General features: G+C 40.3%; 2 protein-coding genes across 5 annotated transcripts in view; one reads left to right on the plus strand and one right to left on the minus strand.

The window, feature by feature from the left end:
• The window catches only part of vps9d1 (VPS9 domain containing 1), a 44,314-nt gene extending 39,327 nt beyond the window's left edge, over nucleotides 1–4,987 (minus strand). For all 4 annotated transcript variants that reach the window (XR_006035207.1, XM_042111018.1, XM_042111020.1 and 1 more), the window contains exons 1-2: nucleotides 4,738–4,987; nucleotides 4,313–4,385 (exon numbers count right to left, since the gene is read on the minus strand). Coding sequence is in view for 3 of the 4 variants with exons in the window: in XM_042111018.1 (XP_041966952.1) it covers nucleotides 4,313–4,385; nucleotides 4,738–4,833 (169 nt within the window). In the remaining variant the exon portion in view is untranslated. The remainder of the gene's footprint in view (nucleotides 1–4,312; nucleotides 4,386–4,737) is intronic.
• A 76-nt stretch (nucleotides 4,988–5,063) lies between these two features.
• On the plus strand, nucleotides 5,064–20,982 carry tbc1d15 (TBC1 domain family, member 15). The gene is made up of 17 exons (XM_042111022.1): nucleotides 5,064–5,174; nucleotides 6,222–6,320; nucleotides 6,463–6,537; nucleotides 6,893–7,037; nucleotides 9,012–9,216; nucleotides 10,119–10,221; nucleotides 10,460–10,657; nucleotides 10,965–11,093; nucleotides 12,139–12,242; nucleotides 14,729–14,823; nucleotides 15,085–15,201; nucleotides 15,572–15,672; nucleotides 17,230–17,329; nucleotides 17,447–17,544; nucleotides 18,212–18,328; nucleotides 18,907–18,993; nucleotides 19,236–20,982. The coding sequence occupies exons 1-17, from the start codon at nucleotides 5,151–5,153 to the stop codon at nucleotides 19,422–19,424; spliced, it is 1,986 nt and encodes a 661-aa protein (XP_041966956.1). The 5' UTR covers nucleotides 5,064–5,150; the 3' UTR covers nucleotides 19,425–20,982.
• The last annotated feature ends 1,289 nt before the right edge of the window (nucleotides 20,983–22,271 follow it).

The raw sequence follows: 22,271 nt of genomic DNA on the forward strand, positions 1-22,271 counted from the left end.
GATCACTAAATTAAGAGAGGCAGTACAGAGTATACAAAAGGGAAATCGCACTGGGCTTTGATGGGATCCTCCCTGAATTTTATGCAACTTTTTGACATTTCTTCTTGACATGATTAACTTCTCTATTGAGAAGGGTGAATTCTCAAGGGATGTTAACACAGCCTTGATTTCCTTACTCTTGAAAAGGGATAAGGATCCTACAGAGTGCTCTAGCTATCGACCTCTGAACCTGTTAAACTCTGGCTTAAAAATACTTGCAAAGCTCCTAGCCCGTCGTATGGAGTCCCATGTGTCAAAATTAGTCAATTCTGACCAAACAGGATTCATAAAAACGAGAATGGCAGCAGATAATGTTAGACGCCTTCTCCACATTGTTGATGCTGCAGAAGACAGAAAGACATCAATGTCACTCCTTTCTCTGGACACAATGAAAGCTTTTGACAGACTTGAGTCATGACTTGGTTATTCTTTGTTAACACTGCTCTGGCCTAAGTTCTTGTTTTGTTTTTTTCCTGACAACTTGTGTCTTTGTTTACCTTGAACTGTCATGTGTTGCGCCAATGTGATTTTGTTTGTGAGTTTGCCATGTGCTTCTGACTCCGCCCCTCTCTTTGTTTGAATTCCCGCCATTTTGTAGACTCACCTGTTCTTTGTTTGCATGATTAGTTTGTGAGTATTTAAACCCTGAGGGCTTGTCAGTCTGTGCTAGATTGTGCCCAGGCCCGGAGTGGGTAATCGGGAGAATTCCCGGTGGGCCGCTTCACTTTTGGGCCGGTCGAGGGATTGGAGAAAAATATTGGCATTTGTCACGTTAATCTATCTTCTCTTAAAGTTGGCTACACACGTTCGCATTCTATGCCTAACACCGCAGCCTCTGCATGGGTTGTTCTCCCCTCCCAAGAAGTTAATTGGTTGGGTCCGTCTTTCCTAAAAAGTTTTCTCAGATACCAGCCGGGCCGGCCCTACCGTATAAGCGTCAGGGAGAATGGATGGTAGAAAGATGCCATGAGGGACTGAAAAGGCCAGGTAAAAAAGACGAAAAGTATTGGAGGGAAATGCTGGCAAATGTGCCATGCTTCCAATTTTTTTTGAAGAGTTCAGACATAAGTGGCAACTGGTAAAGAGAGATAGCCATGATTATAACGGCGTAATTGGGCTAATAACCTAGCCTACTGGACGTTGTAGCGTTGTCAACCTATTCGCAAGTAACATATTAAATGAATTAAAATATTAGCATTTTGGTATCATCCAATATGGCTATTCATAGACTCTGCAAATATTATACAAATATTGATAACAAAACTCAAGCTTGATCTGTGTACGCAGTAGCCTATAGGCCTAAAAACAAAAGTAGCCTGAGCAGCAGATCAGCCAGTCCCCCGCTGAAAATGATGAGCCCGAAATTAACAATGACTATAGGGACAAGTAGAAAGGATAATAGAGTTAACCATATGAATTAAAGTTATTTTATGGAAGAAAGAACAGTAGGCTATGACAGCAGTAGGCTACATGATCATATGGCTTGTTTGCTCAGAAGTGGGTAGTAAAGGAGCAAATCTCCAAACAACAACATGATAGCTGACCCATGCAGAAAAAAACATGTAAACAATACAGTAGTTCAATATGCCTCTTAGTGGAATTGTGGGATACATTTCAAATGCTTTATTTCTTCCTTCCTGTTTTTGTTAACTTATCAACCTATCCTTGTGGAATAGTGGAATATTAGCCTATAATAAAAACTACAGGATAGTAAGAGCTGAAATGTTGCCTTATTTATCCAATTTCCACCACCACTAAAAAAGTGGGCCGGTCCTGGGCCTGAAACTCCCGGGCTGAAAAGTGGCCCCACTCCGGGCCCTGATTGTGCCAGCTTGTGTCCTGTGTCGAATCAATGCTGCTGTACGTTTTTTTACCTTGTCTCTTGAAGCTTACCTGTTCTGGACCTATGTTTTGAACTCTGCCTTGGATTATTTTTTGCCCTGGATTTTGCCTGCATTGCCTTTTTGTCTGCCTTTTGAATGTGAAAACTGACTTTTGTGTTCCATGGGAAATTGTTACCTGAGTCTTTCTCATTAAAGGAGAACTTTGTCTCTGAGCTGTCTGTGATTGGGTCCTTAAAAACTGAAAACCTAACATTCTTAGTCAGTCTTAGAGGTGATGGGCTTTGGTAACACTTTCATTGGTTTGATTTAAAGTTATATATTCTAACCTTTCAGCCCGAGTCTTAACCGGACGTACCTCTACTTCCCGTTTCTAGATCTTAACGCCCCTTGAGTCCTCTCCCTATAGCCTCTGGCTTGGGTGTCACCAGTATGCATTTGCAATACAGCATCACCTTTCACTGTTTGCGGTTAGCAATGTGTTTTTTTTTCTTCTTTTTTTTCTCTCCCTCTCTCTCTGAGAACCCCTCTGTCTCTCCCTCACCTTTTATCCTTATGCGAGTAGAAGCTTATCAGGCTTAATTAACTGTTCTGCACTACTTCATTGATGACTGCTTGCAATTCAATTCACTCTGCTAACATCCCCATTGTTAAACAGTTTAAATATTTAGGTATTGAGGTTTTTCCTTGCTTAAACCAGATTGTTAAGCATAACTTTTCTGTTGCTCTGAACGTCTTGAAAAATCTGGAAAAATGGATGGGTCTCCCAACATGTCTATTCAAGCGGTTAAAATTAATGTTGTACCCAGGATTAATTTTGTGAGCTTGCTACCTCTTTCCCCTCCTGATTATTGGCTTAAATTACAATCAGCAGTATCAATTTATCTGGAGAGGCTGCAACTTAAAATGTCTACTCTACAGAGGAGGATGGTGGCCTTTCAGTTCCCAAATTGAAACATTATTGTTGGTCCTTTGTGTTAAGGCCCCTCCTTACCTGGTTTGACCCAGATACGTCTGTTTGCTGGCGTGCTTTAGAAAGTGCTATGATAAAACCATGGTCACTCTATGAAGTTCTTTTTGCCAATGTCTCTAATAAACAGTGCCAGCTACCCTTTGGCCCCATTATCTCATCTTATCAAAACTTGGAGATTGGTTGAAAACATATTGCCATAGTATGTAACTGACACTTTTCTGTCTACTGACACTGCCATTATTCAACAATACTGCACTCCTGATTGGTGGGAGGCCTATAACAGTTCGGGGGATTCATTATCTAAAAGACATTTTAGCGAGTTTGGCTTGTTACCTTTTTTCCAACTTACAAAACGCATTCAGTCTGCCACGTTCTTCATTTTTCTTTTACCTTCAATTAATAAAAAGTTGGAAATGTTGTGTAAAATGCAAATAAAAACAATGATTTGCCCACACAGGTTTGGAGTCTTTACTTCTAAGAGACTCTGCCTCTCTGTGATGCTCTTTGTATAATTATGGTGCCAGCTACCCCAATTAGTTGTGAAATATTCCTCTTGTCTTTATCATTACACAACTTTTTCAAACATTTCCTTGCCCCTGTCCCAACATTTTTTGAAACATGTTGAAATGAACATACCGGTATATTTACCTTGAAATAGTAAAATTTGTCATTTTCGATATTTATGTTGTCTATGCCCTTTTTACAGATGAATATGGGTTTACGAGGTTTGCAGATTTATCACATTCTGTTTTTGTTTGCATTTTACACAACGTCCCAACTTTGTCTGATTTGGGGTTGTAAAACACATGGGCCTGTGACATATTGACCTATCCTTAATTAGCTAGTATTGTGGTGAATGGGAACTAAAATCAACATTAGAGCAGCAGCATTAAGTCAAGGTTAGGCTCTGTGCAGTTTTTGTGTGAGGGGAAAAGAGGATGGGATGCTAGGTAAAATAAATAATTAACTTGAACCACATGATAAATGTATACAGTATTACTCTCTGTAACATTTGCCAAGATGTGTTCTTAAATTGTGGCGTCTGTGGTGGTAGCGTATAGGACTCCTACATGGCCTAATTACTATAGACTGAGTGTCATGGTGGTAGCCTATAGGACTCCTATAAGGCCTAATTACTATAGACTAAGAAGTGTCATGGTAAGACTGAGTCATAGTCAAGAGACTGAAGTCAGGTGGCAAACGTTGCTTCCCTGACATAATGTCATGGTAGGGTAATGCTTTTCTGTGATGTAACCACCTAATAACAATTAACAGTAAACCTTAACAATAGAATAACATTAAAAGTATCAATTCATAGACAATGTTTGAAATTGGTTCAGAGGGCTATGAAACAATGAAAAGGCAAGCAGATTGTGTTTTGATCATCTCAGTGAATGTCCAACATGAACAGTCTCACTGCACCATTGTATTTTAACTCAAGAGCGATATGTTCACCTACGTTTTGAGGATGCATCCTCCAAAAGGACGTGGGATATATAGTTGACACTCCTCAAATATTCGCAGTACGCCTCCTGTGGGATAAACCAAAGATAACTTGTTATTGCTAATCTGTGTTGATCAAGTGCCAAACTTCAATTTTGACAAACGAAACAAGAGATCCAAGTCGACTGTGATCATGAACATGTTTAAAACAGGAAAGTTGAAACTATTTTCGTAGTAGGATAGGCTACTGAATTACTGCAAATCGTAGCCTAAGCCTAGTTGGGCTGATAATTGGGTCGGTGTGACAGCTTGCGGTCTGTTTGTTTACATCCGCCCCTACCAGACAAATCATCTGTTTCAGATGACCGTACACTGCATTTGATTATTCATATTGTCCAGCCTCGATTGTAAATAATAAACAGGCAATGTTTGTAGGCCTACCTTGTGTCTGTTTCCCGAATCCAACTGTATTGCAGTCTTGACCAGCCTCATTGCAATCTGTAGAGGCTTCACGTTACCATCCGTGGTGGCTGCCATTGTGCAATAACATGCAGAAGAGGGTGGGAGCTCTGGACCTTAGAAATGAATCGGTCGCAATCTGAGGCTAAGGGGCACCTTTTCTTGAACCTGTATACCATTTGACATTTTTTGTCACTAACGCTATGTTACATTTGTTCGATCTCTATACTGTTAAGATCTACGATTTGTGCGGTATTACTTCCGCTGTGTTATGACAGCAGCATGCCAATGCGTCTGCGCGCTGACACACCATGCGGAAGATGACTTGTCAGTGTTGTTGTGGAAAGCTGACAGGCACGTGAGCTGTGCAACGTCGTTTGTACACTACAGTCGACATGGCGGCAACTACTCCTCCCAAGGTATTGGCAAGACACAACATTTTTTTCAATATATGTTTTAAGGCTGAATTGGTCGCCTTTTAACCACGAATTGTTTAAGCTAGTATTTGGTGTCGAGGTTACGGTGGCTATGATTGTGGGCTATTAATGTCACTGGGTTAGAGGGTCCACACTTTGATAGCTAGCTATGTCCTGAAAGCAACGGCTATAACGTTAACTCATTCAAGGTAGCTAACCAGTTAGCTTGTAGCCTGTCAGTCAGCTAATGTTGTCTGTGGACACCTGAGATGCCACGAAAGCAAATCGAGAGGTTACTCCTGTTTCTAATTGAAGCAAAATCTCTTCACAATACCTTCAGTTTCGCGTTATATTTAGGTAGCATGACGGCATTCCCTTGATTATGTATCTTATCTGATATGCCGATTGTTAACGTTAATGTTTGCTTCCTGCAAATGTCAACAGAATCCATGTGCTTTCACATCTTCGAGTTGCAAGGAAGCATCAAAGGTCGTTTTGAAATACCACTAGACTGACGTGTCGCTCTTTTAACCCTTGTTTGTCGTAAATCTTACATGATGAATCAATATGTCCTCCCAGGTTGTTGCCGCATTTATAGGTCATTTGAATGCGTCTGCCAAGGGATAGTAAACATTAGACGTCGTATTGTTTTTCATTTTAAGGGATAAAACATCTGCTGTGATAAATTCTTAAAACAAAGACGTTTGAAACGCTCCACTGTAATGCAAGGAGCAGGCTGTAAAGTATGGTTGTGTTGAATTTTTGAAATGTGAACATGTAGACTGTACAGTATATCAGGAAAGCATTGATTTACAACTACTTGACATGTGTCACAGGTGATTTAACAGCAAGGGCCGTTTGTTTTGTAGATGTCAATAAGTTGACTGAAACTGTATGGAAATACTTGGTGGATTCTTAGCTCATAGGCCTAATTCATTGATCCAAAGTACAAATATGAACACTTTGACTTGGTATTTGGTGTAAGACTTGCAACAGTTTCAGAACATTTGCTGGAATTGCCTTGAGTAAACACAATATCTCTTCTCACAGGTTATATTTGAACACGAAGGGGTCTTTGTTCATTCAAGTACAGATGATGTGGACGACCAGGATTTACTAATATCAGGATTCCTGCGTGTCTTAGATAAGGTGGGTCACTTATTTGTAATAGTAACACTTATTTCTTATTTCTAGTAACTGGTGTTATTATCAGTCTCTTGCACAATTGGGAGCATGGTTTATGCTGGTCATAGACTCACATAGTTGTCATACCTCTTTGTCTTTCTTGCAGGATGGGGAATCTGTGGTTGAATATAAACCACTGGAGGAGTCAGTCGATCCATCAAACATGCTGTGCGCATGCAAGGTTTGTTTGCGTCTCTGTTGATACAATACATTTATAGGACTTAATATGTGTAACAGAAGATTTTGTGGGACAGTGTCAGACCAGCTGTTTTCAGTAGTCTAAATGCTGATCAGGAGATATCTGCTCCCATCCCATGACTGTGTGGTGCCATAATTGAAGTCATATTATTACAGGCTAAGCTCACCGTTGTATTTTGTTCATAGCTTATTACCTCATTAGGGCAGAAATGTGTAACAACAATAAGTGTTGTTGGTTTATTATATAGTTTATAAAGTAATAGCCGGAGATGAGCATCATTAGTAATAGACATCATTATTCAATTTGGATGATGCTAATTGTTTGTTGACCTGTTCAGGACTCCAGTTCAGTGGTGGAGTGGACACAGTTTCCAACGGACCGGTCACATGATCACACAGTGGATCAGCAGCAGAGCTGCGAGACAGAGTGGGACATGGTGAACACAGTGTCCTTTAAGAGGAAACCCCACGCCAACGGCGAAGGTGGGCAGCACAGCCACTCTCATTCACCTCCGTCCACTCCGGCAGCTCACAGATCACAGATCACAGGGCTCTTAGTTTTGACACACTCCTAGAATCGCTAGGAAGGATACGGGAAACTTACACTAAGCAGTGTTTCCCACAGAACTGAATTCCATTTGTGGTGGTTGGTTTGCAGAATTAACTTGAATGCAACATGAACGTTTTTAACAAATTAGCACAGCGTGGTTATGATGCTAACCAGATTTAAGCAGAATTTAGTACAACCTGGAAAATCATTGTGTGGTGGTCAATGTTGATATTGTCGTAGGCCGCCACAAATAAGTGAATGTATGGGAACTTACACTAAGTGATGCGGACGACCCAAAGACTGTGCTCTTGGGCAGGGCAGGGCACAAGTGGGAAATAAGAATGGCATGGCACCAAATTTTGTTGAGTAGTGGGAGTTCCTGGAATAAGCATCAAACTAAGCAATTAACTAGCTTAAAATTACAGGGGAAGGTACACCATATATGGTGAGCATGAGCATGTGCCATCAGTCAGTGGTTGCTTATGCTGTTTGTATAGTTATTCGTTACCAGTCTCTCATTAGTGCATTGTTTCGACGAACACACAGACTGTAGAAAGGTATTCTTTACTGGTCAGTGTACTTTAGTTTGCACAAATTAGGTCTGTGTCCTTTGCAGAAATTCCTAACCGTGTTGTGGTTGTGGTTACAATGATATAAGTGTCTCATCTTGATTTCATTGTGCTGCCATTTCTCTGTTGTAACAAGTGGTAAAGCCAAAGTCCTTTTAGGCAAGTCCTTCCACACTCAGTGGCCATATTGCAACACATTTTGGGCACTCATCGTTCATCTATTTCGGACACAACTTTGCATGCACAAGGATCTCGACACACGACCTCGCAGCTCTGCGAGATTACAACACATGATTGAATGAATGAATGAAACCTTTATTGCCCCAAGGGGGAATTTGTCTTGCATTTGGGAGCCATAAGTTACACAGAGCTAGACAACACTTATACAGACTCACACATTGATACATAGAATGACACTTATACAGACTCACACATTGATACATAGAATGACAAACAAATCCAAAAAACATACAATATTAAAAAAGTGTGTATGCATGCTTTAGGATGGTATCAACCTGTCAACCTATTTAACAACTGGATGCTCCTTGGCACAAAAGATGTAATAGCTCTGTTTGTTTTTGCATGTGGCATTCTATAGCAGAGTCCTGAGGGAAGAGGAGAGTACTCAGAGAAGAGGGGGTGGGATGGATCATCTAGTATCTTCACAGCCAAATGAATGGTGTATTCGTCAGAAATCTGCATGATACTTTTCACTTCTGATCCAGTTATTTTCCTGCCTAGTTTTGTAATTCTGTCTATCATATTCCTGTTTTGAACAGAAAGACCACCCCCCCAACACTGAATTGCAAAGGTCACAACACTCTGTATAAAAGTTAAATAAAACAGCCTCAAAATCGCTGTATCAGCATTAAAGCTACGCAGTTTTCTTAAGAAATAAAATCTTTGTTGTGCCTTTGTGTATCTTGCTAGAGTGTTTGCCTTCCATGTGAGCTTTTTGTCAATTATAGTACCTAAGTACTTATTGGCACGATGTACTCACAACAAAACACATGTTTGGCACGATGTATTCACAATCACATGTCAACTTTTGGTGGCGGAAAGGGCGGAATATGTGAAGACGGCCAAAGATTCTAGAACAGAGCTCTGTTCTAGAGTCTTTGGTGACGACTGCCATGTTTGCGTTACAAACTAACCCCATACATTTCTATGGGAGATTCTTGGAGTGCTGTGTCTCTTTCTTGTGAAGCAGCAGTAACGCCACCGACTGACAGTCGGTCAACCCGGGTCAATTTCTGCCATTGCGAGTCTGTGCCGCTTTAGATAACAGCGTCTGCTAAATATCAGTCAACTTTAACTTTTAACTTTAACACGCCATAGGCACCTCTCACCACACACACGAGAAGAACCGCTGGGCCTTCGCCTTCACCACCGCTGACCTGAGAACAGTCACACTGAAGACTGAAGGCTGGACGCACCTGGTCTTCTGCCTGAAGGATGACACGACCTTGCCCGCTATCCACTTCCACCAGGGTGGCAGCCAGGAGTTTATGGACTGCCTGCGGAGATGCGTTCATCTAACAGAGTGAGTACTCATATCTTTCTGTGAAGCTGCAATCACTTATGCTTGCAAAATCATCCAGTGTCCAAGTTTTTTTTTCTGGTTTTGTTGCACACAAAGTTGCTGTGCCAGGCCTGTTTCTCTGAACTGCACTGCACTCTTTGGGCACAAGATGGTGCCTCAGAGCCGCGTCCGTTCGTCCATTGAACTATAGTATGTGGGTCTGCTGTCGAAAATGAGGAAACAGGAATCAGGTTTTCAGAACCAAGAGACCCCTCACCTCAGTTTGCCTCGCCTTCACCGTAAAGACTCCTGCACATTTAGCACTCAAACACCAAACATCCTCAACAGATTCTGTGATCTAAAACCCAGGTGTAAAAAAGCACCATCTCTCTCTCGCTTGCATGTTCCCTCCCTCGCTCTTTCTCTCTCTCTCTCTCTCTCTCTCTCTCTCTCTGTCTCTCTCTCTCTTGCTCTCTCTCCTTCCCTTTCTTTTCTCGCTCTCTCTCCTTCCCTTTCTTTCTCTTTCTCAGTTTCTCTGATCGAAATATCATGGTAGATTAGCCTCTGGTGGACAACACTCTTCCAGCAATGCAGCAAAGAGACAGTACAGATAGCCATTATTAGAGTTCTTATCAAGGCTCTTCTGTGAGGAAAGGAGGGGGGCGATCAGGACTACGGGGTTCGTTCGACGATTTATGGCTGCATGCAGTAAAGCCATCAAGGGAGTCATGTGGCATGTTGCTATGCAGTTTCCTAAATATGGTAGCTTTAGTCCCAACCTCCTAAAAAAGGCTGCTACAGTTATAGTCAGTGTTCTTGTACATGAAGTTCATGTATGGAGCTCTATTTCATGAAAGTTCATTGTTGGTGTCATCTGTCATTCTTAGCTGATTTGTTTTGGCATCTGTATTTTGTTGTTTTAGGAGTCCCAGGGACAAAACAACATATCTTGTTAGCTGTCATAACAAAGCTCTATCACAGTCCTTTGAGAACCTTTTGGATGACACCAACTATGGCCTGGTTCAAGTAAGTGGTTTGTTATATTAAGCACTCGTGAGAGTCTTTAATAATGCATGATGAATTGATGCATTAGAACATATTTAAAGACAGTGACATGTCGATATTTTAGACAGTGGCATGTTGGTATTTTAGACAGTGACATGTTAGTAGGTAATGAGATATACACTGAACTCCTAACATCTGTCTAGTCACACGCATTAATGCTGTTCTAGTCACATGCTGACATGCTGTTCTGCTGACACAGAAGCTGAAGAAGGACCCCTACACCACCACGCTGGGGGGGTTCTCCAAGGTCACCAACTACATCTTCGATGCGTTCCGTGCCCCAGAGCTGGAGCAGAGGGAGAGGCCAGAGGAGGAGGTGGCCGACATCTTGGGGGAGATCATCCCTGGTTTGGAAATCAGCCAGCTGGAGGAGCCGGGATTTGAGGTCATCACACGGGTAAAGGGGGTCTTCAGCAACTTTGTTGTGATCATCCAATCAAAACATTAGGAGCTGGGCATCTTATTGCCTGCCTGTTAACATATCTCAAAAATTTGACCCATGCATCAGTCACCTTAAGGCTTAGATCACGCTGACTAGCAGTGGAAGCAGCAGAGGCGCCTCCTAACTGTGTGGCGTAGGGGGCTAACTGTGTGGCGTAGGGGGCTAACTGTGTGGCGTAACTGTGTGGCGTAAGGGGCTAACTGTGTGGCGTAGCGGGCCTCAGGGAACAAATGTATGCTGATACGGTTATTTTGTCCTATAGGTTGACCTGGGATCAAGGCCAGAGGTCCAGCGTGGAGACCCTCTCACTCTGGAGGAATGGCTCAAGTACCAGGACCAGGAGGGCCGAGTGCGCAAAGTCTCACAGCTCAAAGAAAGAATATTCAAAGGGGTAAAGTCTCTTACATTGTACACAGAAAGTAAATTTGGCTGCTTGTTTGGCTGTTTGGCTGCTTGTTTATGTATATCATCATCTTCATCATCATCATCATCATCAACAACAACAACAACATGAAATGGTTTTGGTCAGAGTTGAAAGATTGCAATCTCACCCTCCAAATTAAAGCTGAAAGCTATTTTTTCCTCACTATCATCACGATGCTCGCATATCTGATTTGTTGCTATGCTGTCAGGATTGTTGGCATGGAGATAAACTGAAGAAAGAACCATTGTATGACGGCTTGTTTTGTGTTTAAAAAGTAGTTGCTTTTAAAAGTGATAAGTAATAAGTATAAGTATACTCTTTTGATCCCTGCATTTATCCCAATCCGTGAATTAGTGAAACACACTCAGCACACAGTGAACACACAGTGAGGTGAAGCACACTAATCCCAATGCAGTGAGCTGCCTGCTACAGCGGCGCTCGGGGAGCAGTGAGGGGTTAGGTGCCTTGCTCAAGGGCACATCAGCCGTGGATGTGGGCATGGGAGAGCAGTGCTCAACCACTTCCCCCGCCCACATTTTTCCTACTGGTCGGGGATCGAACTGGCAACCCTTCTGTTACAAGCCCGAAGCCCTAACCAGTAGGCCACGGCTGCCACCATAGTAGTCCTCAAAGCAATTGACAAACTAGTCTGTTGAAATAATCTGTGTGTGTAAAGAAAATTAGGCCAAGCACTGTAACTGTGGCAGCCCACTTGAGACATCCACAAACATTAAATGCGTTTTATGTGTCACCGCATGAGTGGGCAGAAAAGAGTGACTGGGCAAAACACACTACACTAAGTGACACATTTGTACACACAAAGGAATTCTTTTTTAATAGTAATGGGCATGAATTAGCCCAGACATGAATTTACCCTCTTTATTTTTGAGAATAGTAATGACACTTGTATTTTTCTGTGTTTTACTTCAAGCATTATTATATTATTCTTGATAATCTGTTGTGTATGTGTTTATGTTTATGTTTATGCATGTGTGTGTGTTTTGACTTGTAGGGCCTATGCCATGTGGTGAGGAGAGAGGCCTGGAAGTTTCTGCTGGGCTACTACCCCTGGAACAGCACCTCAGAGGAGAGGAAGAGCCTCCAAAGGAGGAAGACGTAAGACCGCCCCAATGCTCCAAATGATCCCTCTGTTACACACTGCATGTTATTAACATGTATGTAATGTATATATGAATGTGTTTATGCTAGGTTCTGTATTTGAATATGTGGGTATGTAATGTGTGTGTGTGTGTGTGTGTGTGTGTGTGTGTGTGTGTGTGTTAGTGTGTTAGTGTGTATGCATACGTAAAAGGTATGGATATATTGTTTGTAATTAAAGACGCACCTCACCTCGGGCAAAAATCTAATTTTTGACCTTTTTAACTTGTCCATAAGGTGTGTTTTTATGTGTTACAAGACATCATGAGTGAAATAACACCATGGTATTTATGGTTTAGATGAGCAGTGCGCTAATTGATGTTTCAGAATAACACATTTAAAAAAAAGCCTGTCATTGTAGCAGGACAAAGGATGGAACCCAATCCTGACTGATTTACAGGGTGGAAAAATAATTTGCCTGAGGACTCATCTGCACATTTAGCTTTACAAGATAAGCAAGCAAATGCCTCAGAATTGGCTATCTTACATTAGCATAACATTGTTAGCCATTTGATAACATTGTCAAACCGAGTCGTCAATCAGGGGCAATTAGCCCCCCACATCAGAGAGGAGGCAGAGGGAGTAGAGATGCATACAAGCCCTTTCAAGGCCATGAAGGGATTTTTTCATGATTTTTTTTTTTCATATGTAACTTCATACCAATAACTAAGATGAGTTATAGGAGTTCATCAAGTTTCATCAGAGGAGACCCTGATAAAAAATAATGGCAGTTATTTTGGGTCAAAGTACAGTGCAATACAGTAATATGGTCATGTCTAAAATAATATTGTATCTATCTAGGGCTAAAACGGTTACTCGAGTAACTCGAATAATTTGATTACAAAAAATGATCGAGGGAAATTTTCTGCCTAGAGCAGGGGTGGGCAACTAATTTCCCCAAGGGGCCACATGACAAACTGGGACTGTTGAGGAGGGCCGGATCCAAAATACCGAACTCAAGTCTGAACTCAATTCTGTTCAATTCTATTCTGTTCTTGTATTTTTAATTCTTGTAACATTAAGTAAATCATATGGTTTTGTTTACTAGTCGTAAGAACAGATGAAAATGTGAGGGAGACAAAGGAAAAACAGCAATATTTAATCTATGTCCAGTATTTAATCCTCATTCTCAAAAATGATTTTTTGACATTGACATTTTTTTTTTCAGTTTTCAAAGACTGATATAAAAAAGTACTACAATATCTATATAATTAGGCTAGGTCATGAAAATGTGAAGGAGTCAGTACAACCGATAGGCCTGTGCCACCATTTCATCAACACTCAGCAATATTTCATCATTAAATCACTACCATCATTAAATTAACTCTATGCAGAATTAGACTACGAAAATGTGGAGCAGACAATAGTAGGCTGTCATTAGTTAATCAACATGCACAAAGAAAACTATTTTAAAAATGTAGGCTATGTTTTTGCTTTAACTTTATGCACATAACTGTGATTAGTCAACTCGCTCTGTGTGTTGAGCCGGCTGCTTCAAGCAACCTGTGGGTAGTAGCATCATACTAGTTCGCTAACATAAGCTTTGCAAATAAACTCAGACATATTTTGGTTACAATTACGGGGTTATCCGATTGTAAACTGTCTATCTGCCAGTAACGTTTTGAAATGAACACTTCGTATCTCCAACGAGCAGCAGTAGGAGTTCGTTCTAACAACCTTTGCGGTGGTGAGCGACGCAGACATAAGAGACACAAAACTTTGCCGACGTAAAGGCAACTGCATTGTGTCGACGCAGAAGCATAAATTCTATTCACCAGCACATCAGTGAGGGTGTTTACGTCGTATGCATCCACGCACAAATTTATGTAAAATAAAAACAACGATATTGATTTGCATGCATTATCTCTATGCTAGGCTCTTGACTACTGTTCACTGTTTTCACGGACCTTACGTGGGCCGGTCAGGGAAAGCCCATGGGCCGGATGTGGCCCGCGGGCCGTATGTTGCCCATGTATGGCCTAGAGGCTTCGTTTAATTCCTATCACTTGCGTTATGTGGCCTGCTCAGCTCAGGGATCATTGTTTCACACGTAGGCCTACTGTTATTATTGACGCGCACACCACAATCAGAATTAAGTTGGTGCTATGACGGAGAGCCAAAAAAACATCCATAGGCTAAAAGGCAGAGAATGTCCAAAGTTTTGGGATCATTTCAAACTTAGAAAAGAAAACGACAATGTACAATGTGTCCACTGCAAAGCAGAACTGGCGTACCACAACAGCACGTCAACGATGATTCAACATCCGATCCGAAAGCATCCAGTTGTTTTAACACCAGCTTATCAAGCGTTGCCGACACAAGGCAACGTAAACATTGACACTTGAAGTAGTGCAGTTATTCTTTTTAAGGGGAATGTTGTTAGTTTTTATTATTTGATGTGTGTTGATGGCTGACGTTTGTGTCCTCCTCTGGTCCTTCTACAGAGACGAGTACTTCAGGATGAAGTTGCAGTGGAAGTCAGTCAGTGAGGAGCAGGAGAGGAGGAACTCCAGGTTACGAGATTACAAGAGTCTTATAGGTAAACACTAAACAAGAAAACCCCACTTCACAATGTCTCTTTTGGAAATAGTCTCTTTTAAGTTTAGCCTTAAATGTTCAGTTAAGGCTTTGGACATAGACTACTCCTGGAAAAAAGAATAAAAACATATTTCTTTTTTATCTAAACATTTTTTCTTACCTTTTGGAATCAATGATCATTAGGATTACCTTACTGGAGGTGTGTGTATGTTCAGAAATGCAAAGACAACATGTCCAAATGGTGTCGTGTGTGTATTCACAGAGAAAGATGTCAACCGAACTGACCGGACCAATAAGTTCTATGAGGGTCTGGAAAACCCTGGTCTCATCCTGCTCCATGATATCCTGATGACATACTGCATGTATGACTTCGACCTGGGTGAGTACATTAGCCTAGAAGAAATCCAGTGAAAGAAATATAAATTCTTCCTGTCCAGATAGCAATATCTACTCGTGTTAAATCTTATTATGGTAGGTCATATAGGCTCCAGTCTTCACATAAAATTACATTACAAAAACCTTTTCCACCACTGTTAAGGGAGTACCTTGGTTTACACAATTAAACTCACTATCTGTATGTCCCTCAAGCACACACTGAAAAGATCACTCCCATAGATATACAGTTTTCATACATACACCATGGTTGGAATATTTAATGACTAGTTTAATCATTTATGTGCGTCATATGTCACATGTCATATGTCCTACATAAATGTAATAGTATATATTATCATTGTGGATGCTTGCAGGTTACGTGCAGGGCATGAGTGACCTGCTCTCTCCCATCCTCTACGTCATGGAGAATGAAGTGGATGCGTTTTGGTGCTTTGTCAACTTCATGGATGAATTGGTAAAAGCTCACCTTTCAGAGAAACAAACAAACTTGTGCTTTGCGCTTTATTGAAACTAACAGAATTGGCACAGCGGTTAAGCACAATGACCACCACTAGAATTGTTATGAATTATGCGTTAATGAAATATGTGTTATTCCTGTTTATTTGTTACTTTTATTTATCATTGTTAAACAGCAGGTTATTGTGGTAGCAGTTTGATTTACTCTATAAGTCAAGCTTCGGTTTAAGATTCACTATATAATTAATTCAAATCATGTGATGACAAATTACTTTCAAATAGTTAAGGTGGACCACATCTGGTTAGTTTAGCAGCAAGTGGAGCACAGATTGATAAGCATGACTGTCATACAAGGACAACATTCATTTACAAAACATATCTGATGTTAGTACCATTTGGTCAGAGTCCCTAGCTGCACATTTAACTGTGTTTTTTGTCATTTGCGAATTGCATTAGTTTGAAATTGTGATTTTAGTTTGATTTTGATTACTCTTTCAGCCTTCAGTCTGAATAGGACAATTGTCAGGAGATCCTTATATGGGCAAAGATGACAGCTTTGAGTCCTTTTTATAGGTGAACTTCAGAGGTCTATGAAAATCTGACTAGTCTGCTCGCTGATTGGTTGCTTGATCATTTGCTTAACTTAGTGTGCTTTAATAGGCCGTTTATTTATTACTAGCTCACTGTTTTATCTAACCAGAAGGAGCTGTAGATGAGTCAGTTCTACAACAACTTTGATTCTTTTTATTTTCCCCACACTAAGAACTAATTGGCTGTAAAGATGCACCACACACAAATGAAATCAGATTATTACACGGCTCTTCAGAGTGCTGCAGAAAGTTCCAATCACATGAATGGGCCTTCCCAACGTTCGGAGGTCTGTTAAATCTATATAATTACTGCTGCAAAGTATATCATGACCGCTGTCAATGGCAACGAGTTTTGTTCTTTTGATTCACGTCTTTCATATCATTCCGCAAGAAGTCCGTTCGCTTATTGCAATGGAATTTCATTGAAAGTGAAAGTCAGCTAGTAAGACGTTGCCACGCAACACCTGAAACTGTCAAGTTCTATCTGTGTAGAAAACTATTTATTTTGTCAGTGGAAACGACAAAAACCGGAGCAAAATCATTTTTAAAGATCCATTGTGTTAAGTTTCTTTTCTCGTTTTGGCAAGTAGCACATATATTTTAACACATATTGTAACAAATTTCGTTTTAAGAGAGCATTGTTTCCCTCTCAAAAACACCACTTCTGTTGAAAGTAGAAAATGTTTTCTTCATGCAACAGTAACAATAGTGTTGTCCTGCTGGAAGCACTGCATGTCAGCACCTTAACATGATCAGATCTGACCACTCCAAGCCAACTAGATGAGAGAGATAATTACTTTACACTACAATTGTGTAGTGTTTCAGAAGAGCAACATTTCCTCCTGCCTTGGGCATGGTCAAGTGATGGCTTGAGATGTGACGTCTCTTGAGATTAATCGTTTGTGTGTGTGTGTGTGTTTTTTTTTTTTAAAGTAACAGTCTCTGGGGTGTCTGGTTTATTTCAGCATGAAAACTTTGAGGAGAAGATGCAGGGGATGCGGACACAGCTCGTCCAGCTCAGCACGTTACTACGACTACTGGACCTGGCCTTCTGGAACTACCTGGGTCAGAGATTCTGCTTAAGCAACAAATATCAACATCAGCTCAGTCATAATTTGTGAAAGTTTCAGATAAAACGACCAGATTGACTGATAATCGTTACTTCTCGTTTTCTTCCTACAGAGGCACAGGATTCGGGGTACTTATATTTTTGTTTCCGGTGGCTGCTCATCCGCTTCAAGAGGGAGCTCCACTTCCAGGATGTGCTCCGCTTGTGGGAGGTGTGTTTACAGAATCATCTATAAATCACTGATCATGTCAGTGCAGCAAGACTGTGTCTGTAGGACAGAGAAGTGTTCAAAGAGTGTGTATGTACACATGTATCGTAACACCTCCAATTATCACCCATTTTATTTGAATATTCTAAAACAACAATGTTTTTTAATACTTCAAAATAACATTTGATAAATGAACGTTACATTTTTCAGTAGCCATAGGTGTGTAGATTTGAACAAAATCTGGTTTGATTCTTACCGGGGCTTTTACTGCCTAAAATGTCCGATTTTGTTTACCGCGCTCGGAGGTTAGTGCTGGCCTGGTGGGTCGTCTACTTTCACCCTTTCAACGGCACATGAACGGTTAGACTGAGAATTCTCATCGCTACTTCAAAATTCCACTGGAGCTCCAAGCGGATTTGTACACGCAGCCTTACAAGACTGTTTACAGCTCTTCGAGTCATGGCAAAATGTAATTTTTGATACACAGCTAATTTAGATACACTTATAGTGTGGGTGCTTGCGTTTCTTTAGGAATCCGCCGTCTTGGTTTGTATAGAAATGAATAGTAAGTGACACATACATGTAAGAGGACGGAAACACGGGATTGGTGGTAATAGGGGGCGTTCCGATAATGTTTGTATGTGTGTGTGTCTGTGTTTTTGTGGTTCAGGTCATGTGGACTGGGTTGCCTTGCCAAAACTTTCACCTGTTGGTCTGTTGTGCCATTCTGGATTCAGAGAAGCAAAAGATCATGGATAGGCATTATGGTTTCAATGAGATTCTTAAGGTAATTGTGCTATAGTGCTATTTTTCACCATCCATTATTTTGTGTGTGTGTGTGAGGTTGGACAACATTAGACCACAAACAATTATTGTGCATGAAAGAGAGGAATGGTTTTAACCCTTAAGGTGGGGATTACATTAGCCAGCTGCAAGTGGCAGGTTTCCTATTGTTCTCTATGGTTTGGCAGCGGAACGGTGGCAACGCTGGCGTAACACTAGCGTTGAACAAGCTGAGCGTTGAACTTGGTTCAACTTTCAAAGCGCAATGCGAGCGTCAGTTAGGGCAAACTGTTTGTGTTACCATAGGAACAAGATAGAACTTATTATGGTCTGAGCGTTGCGTTATGCTTGCTGCTGCCGCTTGCCGCTGGCTTGAGTTTTTGAACATTCTAACATAAGATTCTGTTCCGCAATAATCAAGGTTCTAGAATTCTATGTTGAATTCAATGAACCCAGATATTCTTTAGAACATTCTTTTTCTAACATTCCCGTCACACCGGTGTGAAACTATTAGTATTGTTTGTCGGTCAGTCTTGCGGACTGCAGTTTTTGATCTAACATACCTGTAATTTCATTGCACAGCATATCAATGAACTCTCAATGAAGCTGGATATTGAAGAAATCCTTCATAAATCCGAAGCAATCTGTTTGCAGATCAAAAACTGCAAGGTATGTACAAGGTGACATTTCTCCTTTATCGCTACTGAAAAGTGTGCTGCTGCTGTTGTTGTTAGCAAGTCATGTAGTTAGATTTGGTTATTAAATTAAAGCTTTTTTCCCATGTAATCTTTATATGGCATCATCTGGATATCATCTTATTAAAGAACTTATATTGCACTTTGAATGTGAGTCCTAACATGATCCAAAAAGAGCTTTCTTTTCAATAATATCATATTCATCTTGGTCTGTAGGATTTACCTAGCTCGGTTAGTGAGACTTTGGGACTGAAAGTTGCCTGTATTAAACCCACATTGGAGCTGAGCGACTATGGGATCCTGACACCACCTTTGCACACCTCCGGCGAACTCGTTGTCTCCAGCGGCCACGGACGATTGTCGGAAACGTCGTCCAATGGCTACAAAGTAGCCTTCATCTCGTAGTGAAACTTGAAGACTCGAGGCTCAATATAGAGACTTTTCACACTCATACACACACACACCTGGGAGAACTACAGAACAGAGTTTTACCTTAAACCAGAGGTCAGAGTGCAAACAGCCCAGAGGAAAAAATGGAAATTATATATAGATTCATATATAAATAAGAATGTATAACGAGGGCCTAAAGAGGCCCAAAATGTATTATTTTTGTAATTTCTTGTATTATATTTTCTTTCATTGATATAATCATTCCTTCCCACTCTGTGGAGAGTTTTAGTAATGTCAAAAAAGGTGGAGTCTACATTTGGTGGAAAAAAAGTTTAAAAGTTAAAAAGGTTTGTCTTTTCTGAACCATGCACACAATTGTTTAAAATTAAAATCAACAGATGCTGTAGTATATGTTGATTTTGAGGCCTTTCAAGAATTATATTTATTCTTAGAATAAGATAAGTATTATTTGGACACAGGGATAGTTTGTATTTTTTTATTGGATGCTGTGTGATTTCGCTTATAGGTGTGATAATTCATACTTTTAAGTATCATACTTCATCTGCCATTTCATTCTTGATTGACCATCATAGAGTTCTCAAACCTTTTTATAAGCCAGGGTATAGACTTTGTACTTATATATACATACACACACACATATGTATATTTGTATGTGTGTATGTATGTAATATAATGCATTTAATTTGTTATTTTTATTGTTTTTGTCCAGGAAAAAGGAAAATATTAAAAATGTAAATCACTTTTTTTTTTCCTTTTTTTTTTTTTATAATGTTGGCCTGTAATTGGATGGGGAAATAGTTTGGCATTTAAAAAGTTTCAAATGTTGAACTCCAACGCCATTCTTTCTCAATCTGAATACCTAGTAAATTGATCTTGTGGAAGGCCCACAAAAAGCAAACATGTTGTAACACATTTGGATTATTGCCACTTTAGTGGTTTGGAGTTGGCAGTGATTTTCATGTAACGTCAAATCAAGGCAGTTTTCATAATAGCAAAACAAATATAATAATAATGTCTGTTTCAAATACCACACAAAGAAAAGGGTGAATTAGCCTCAGATGGTTTCTTAAATATCCTCCATCTGTTTATTATAATTTTTCAGAGCTCTAATGGACTGGTTGGGCATTATTAAACAAGTTGTTTATTAAATACTTTATTTTAATGTTGATCAGTATCAGACTGGTTCTGCATAAACTTTCAAAAATGTGTGTTTTGGTTTCTAAAACTGCACATGTACTGATCTTTCATTAGTCACTGCACACCACAGACAATACTTTACTAACTTTGTCTGCTTCTACACCCTGAGTCGTCCACTTGTATTTAGTTGTGTTCACTTCATACAATTAATTCTTAGTTCTGTAATCATTTGTTTATCTTGGGCTGGTCAACTCATCCAGCACCTGGTGAAGGTTGTGTACAGATGTGCCTCTTGCATGAGCAGGGTGGATAGAAGTGGCCTTGCTTTTTGAAGGCCGACTGTCACAGTGATGTTACTCAATGCAAACTAACTGTGACTACAATAAACTTCAACATAATGGGATGACACCTAAAATGCTGTAGTCCATGGTAACTTTGGAAATTGGAAAAACAATTTACACAACATCTGCATATATAAAATTGAAATGGTAATACTATACCACTAGATAAACATCACAGCCTGAAACAGTTAAGCATTCTCTTGATTAATTCATTGATCATGTATTATTAACCATACATGACAATCCCAGTAATATCTTTCCACTGCAAGTAATACAAAATAGCAAGAGGAAGATGCAGCAGTCCATTTGCATACAAATGTGGCTGTCACGAATGAGTGTTCAGAGAGTCACCAGTGCTCTGAGGGTGGCATTTTGAACATTTGAACGCTTCAGCCACGCTGTTGGACTTAAGGTCATGATCTCAGCTGAGGTGTTGACTGTTCCGCTGTGCCTCTTAGCCGTTTTGACATTTAGACTCCGCACACAGGCGGTGAGAATCACTTCTGTGCCCACCAAAAGTATCTTTCATCTGTTCATAACGTCACAACAAAGCCAGCGAAGTGGTCCTCATCCCTATTCCGCGTGCTTTCATTTCCTGTCCCACAGGAAATTGCCTCAGAGCCAGCTGATAGCAGTTGTGCTCACAGACACAGTTTTATCTCCCACCTCTATGCACTTCTGATTATTAAAGCAAAGCCTGTGACAAACAGACATTCATTCAGTCCGACGGACTCATAAACACATTCCGCGTCATCAGTGAGGGAAGTGTGTGTAGACATGGGTGGGGTGTGTGTGTGTGTGTGTGTAGGATAGTGGTCGTTGAGTCGGCTTATTCTTATTTTAGCAATACGATTTCATCTTGAGAGAGTATAAACCCAAACAAGCATTTGGCCGTTACTGCTGCTCTTTTGTAGTGAACAGTAATGGTTATGGTCATATGATTTAACAAACGCTTTTGTCCAAAGCAACTTACAAATAAAACAATACATTAGTTAAAAATGAACAGTGAACAGTTTTACAATGTTGGTAAGACTACATTAAGGAAAATAGCAATAATAAACAATAATATCAATGCAATATCAATGATCAATAGCCTAATGAAAGTAAACAAATGCCATAATATAGAAGCCATAACTCATAAGAACCACTTAATTAATTAAGTGTATGCTGAACAGATCTACCCCTCTTGAAAGACCCAAAACTATCACAGGAACACAGAGCACTGGGCAACTCATTGAGAACAGTTATACACACCACAAAATACCTAAAAGTTAGGATCATGCAATATTCATGTCTGAATAGTCAAAAAAATGTTTTAAATAAAACTTTTACATTTTCAGTATTCTTTATTTATCTGGGGTGA

This window comes from Alosa sapidissima, chromosome 11 (assembly GCF_018492685.1).
Source record: "Alosa sapidissima isolate fAloSap1 chromosome 11, fAloSap1.pri, whole genome shotgun sequence".
In the NCBI taxonomy this organism is placed as follows: domain Eukaryota; kingdom Metazoa; phylum Chordata; class Actinopteri; order Clupeiformes; family Clupeidae; genus Alosa; species Alosa sapidissima.

Bases quoted from the DNA above. Each gene is read 5' to 3' on its own strand.
- tbc1d15 (XM_042111022.1), top strand. From the start codon at position 5,151: ATGGCGGCAACTACTCCTCCCAAG. The intron at 10,222-10,459 runs GTAAGTGGTTTG...CTGCTGACACAG, and splicing joins CCAACTATGGCCTGGTTCAA to AAGCTGAAGAAGGACCCCTA. The intron at 12,243-14,728 runs GTAAGACCGCCC...GTCCTTCTACAG, and splicing joins AGCCTCCAAAGGAGGAAGAC to AGACGAGTACTTCAGGATGA.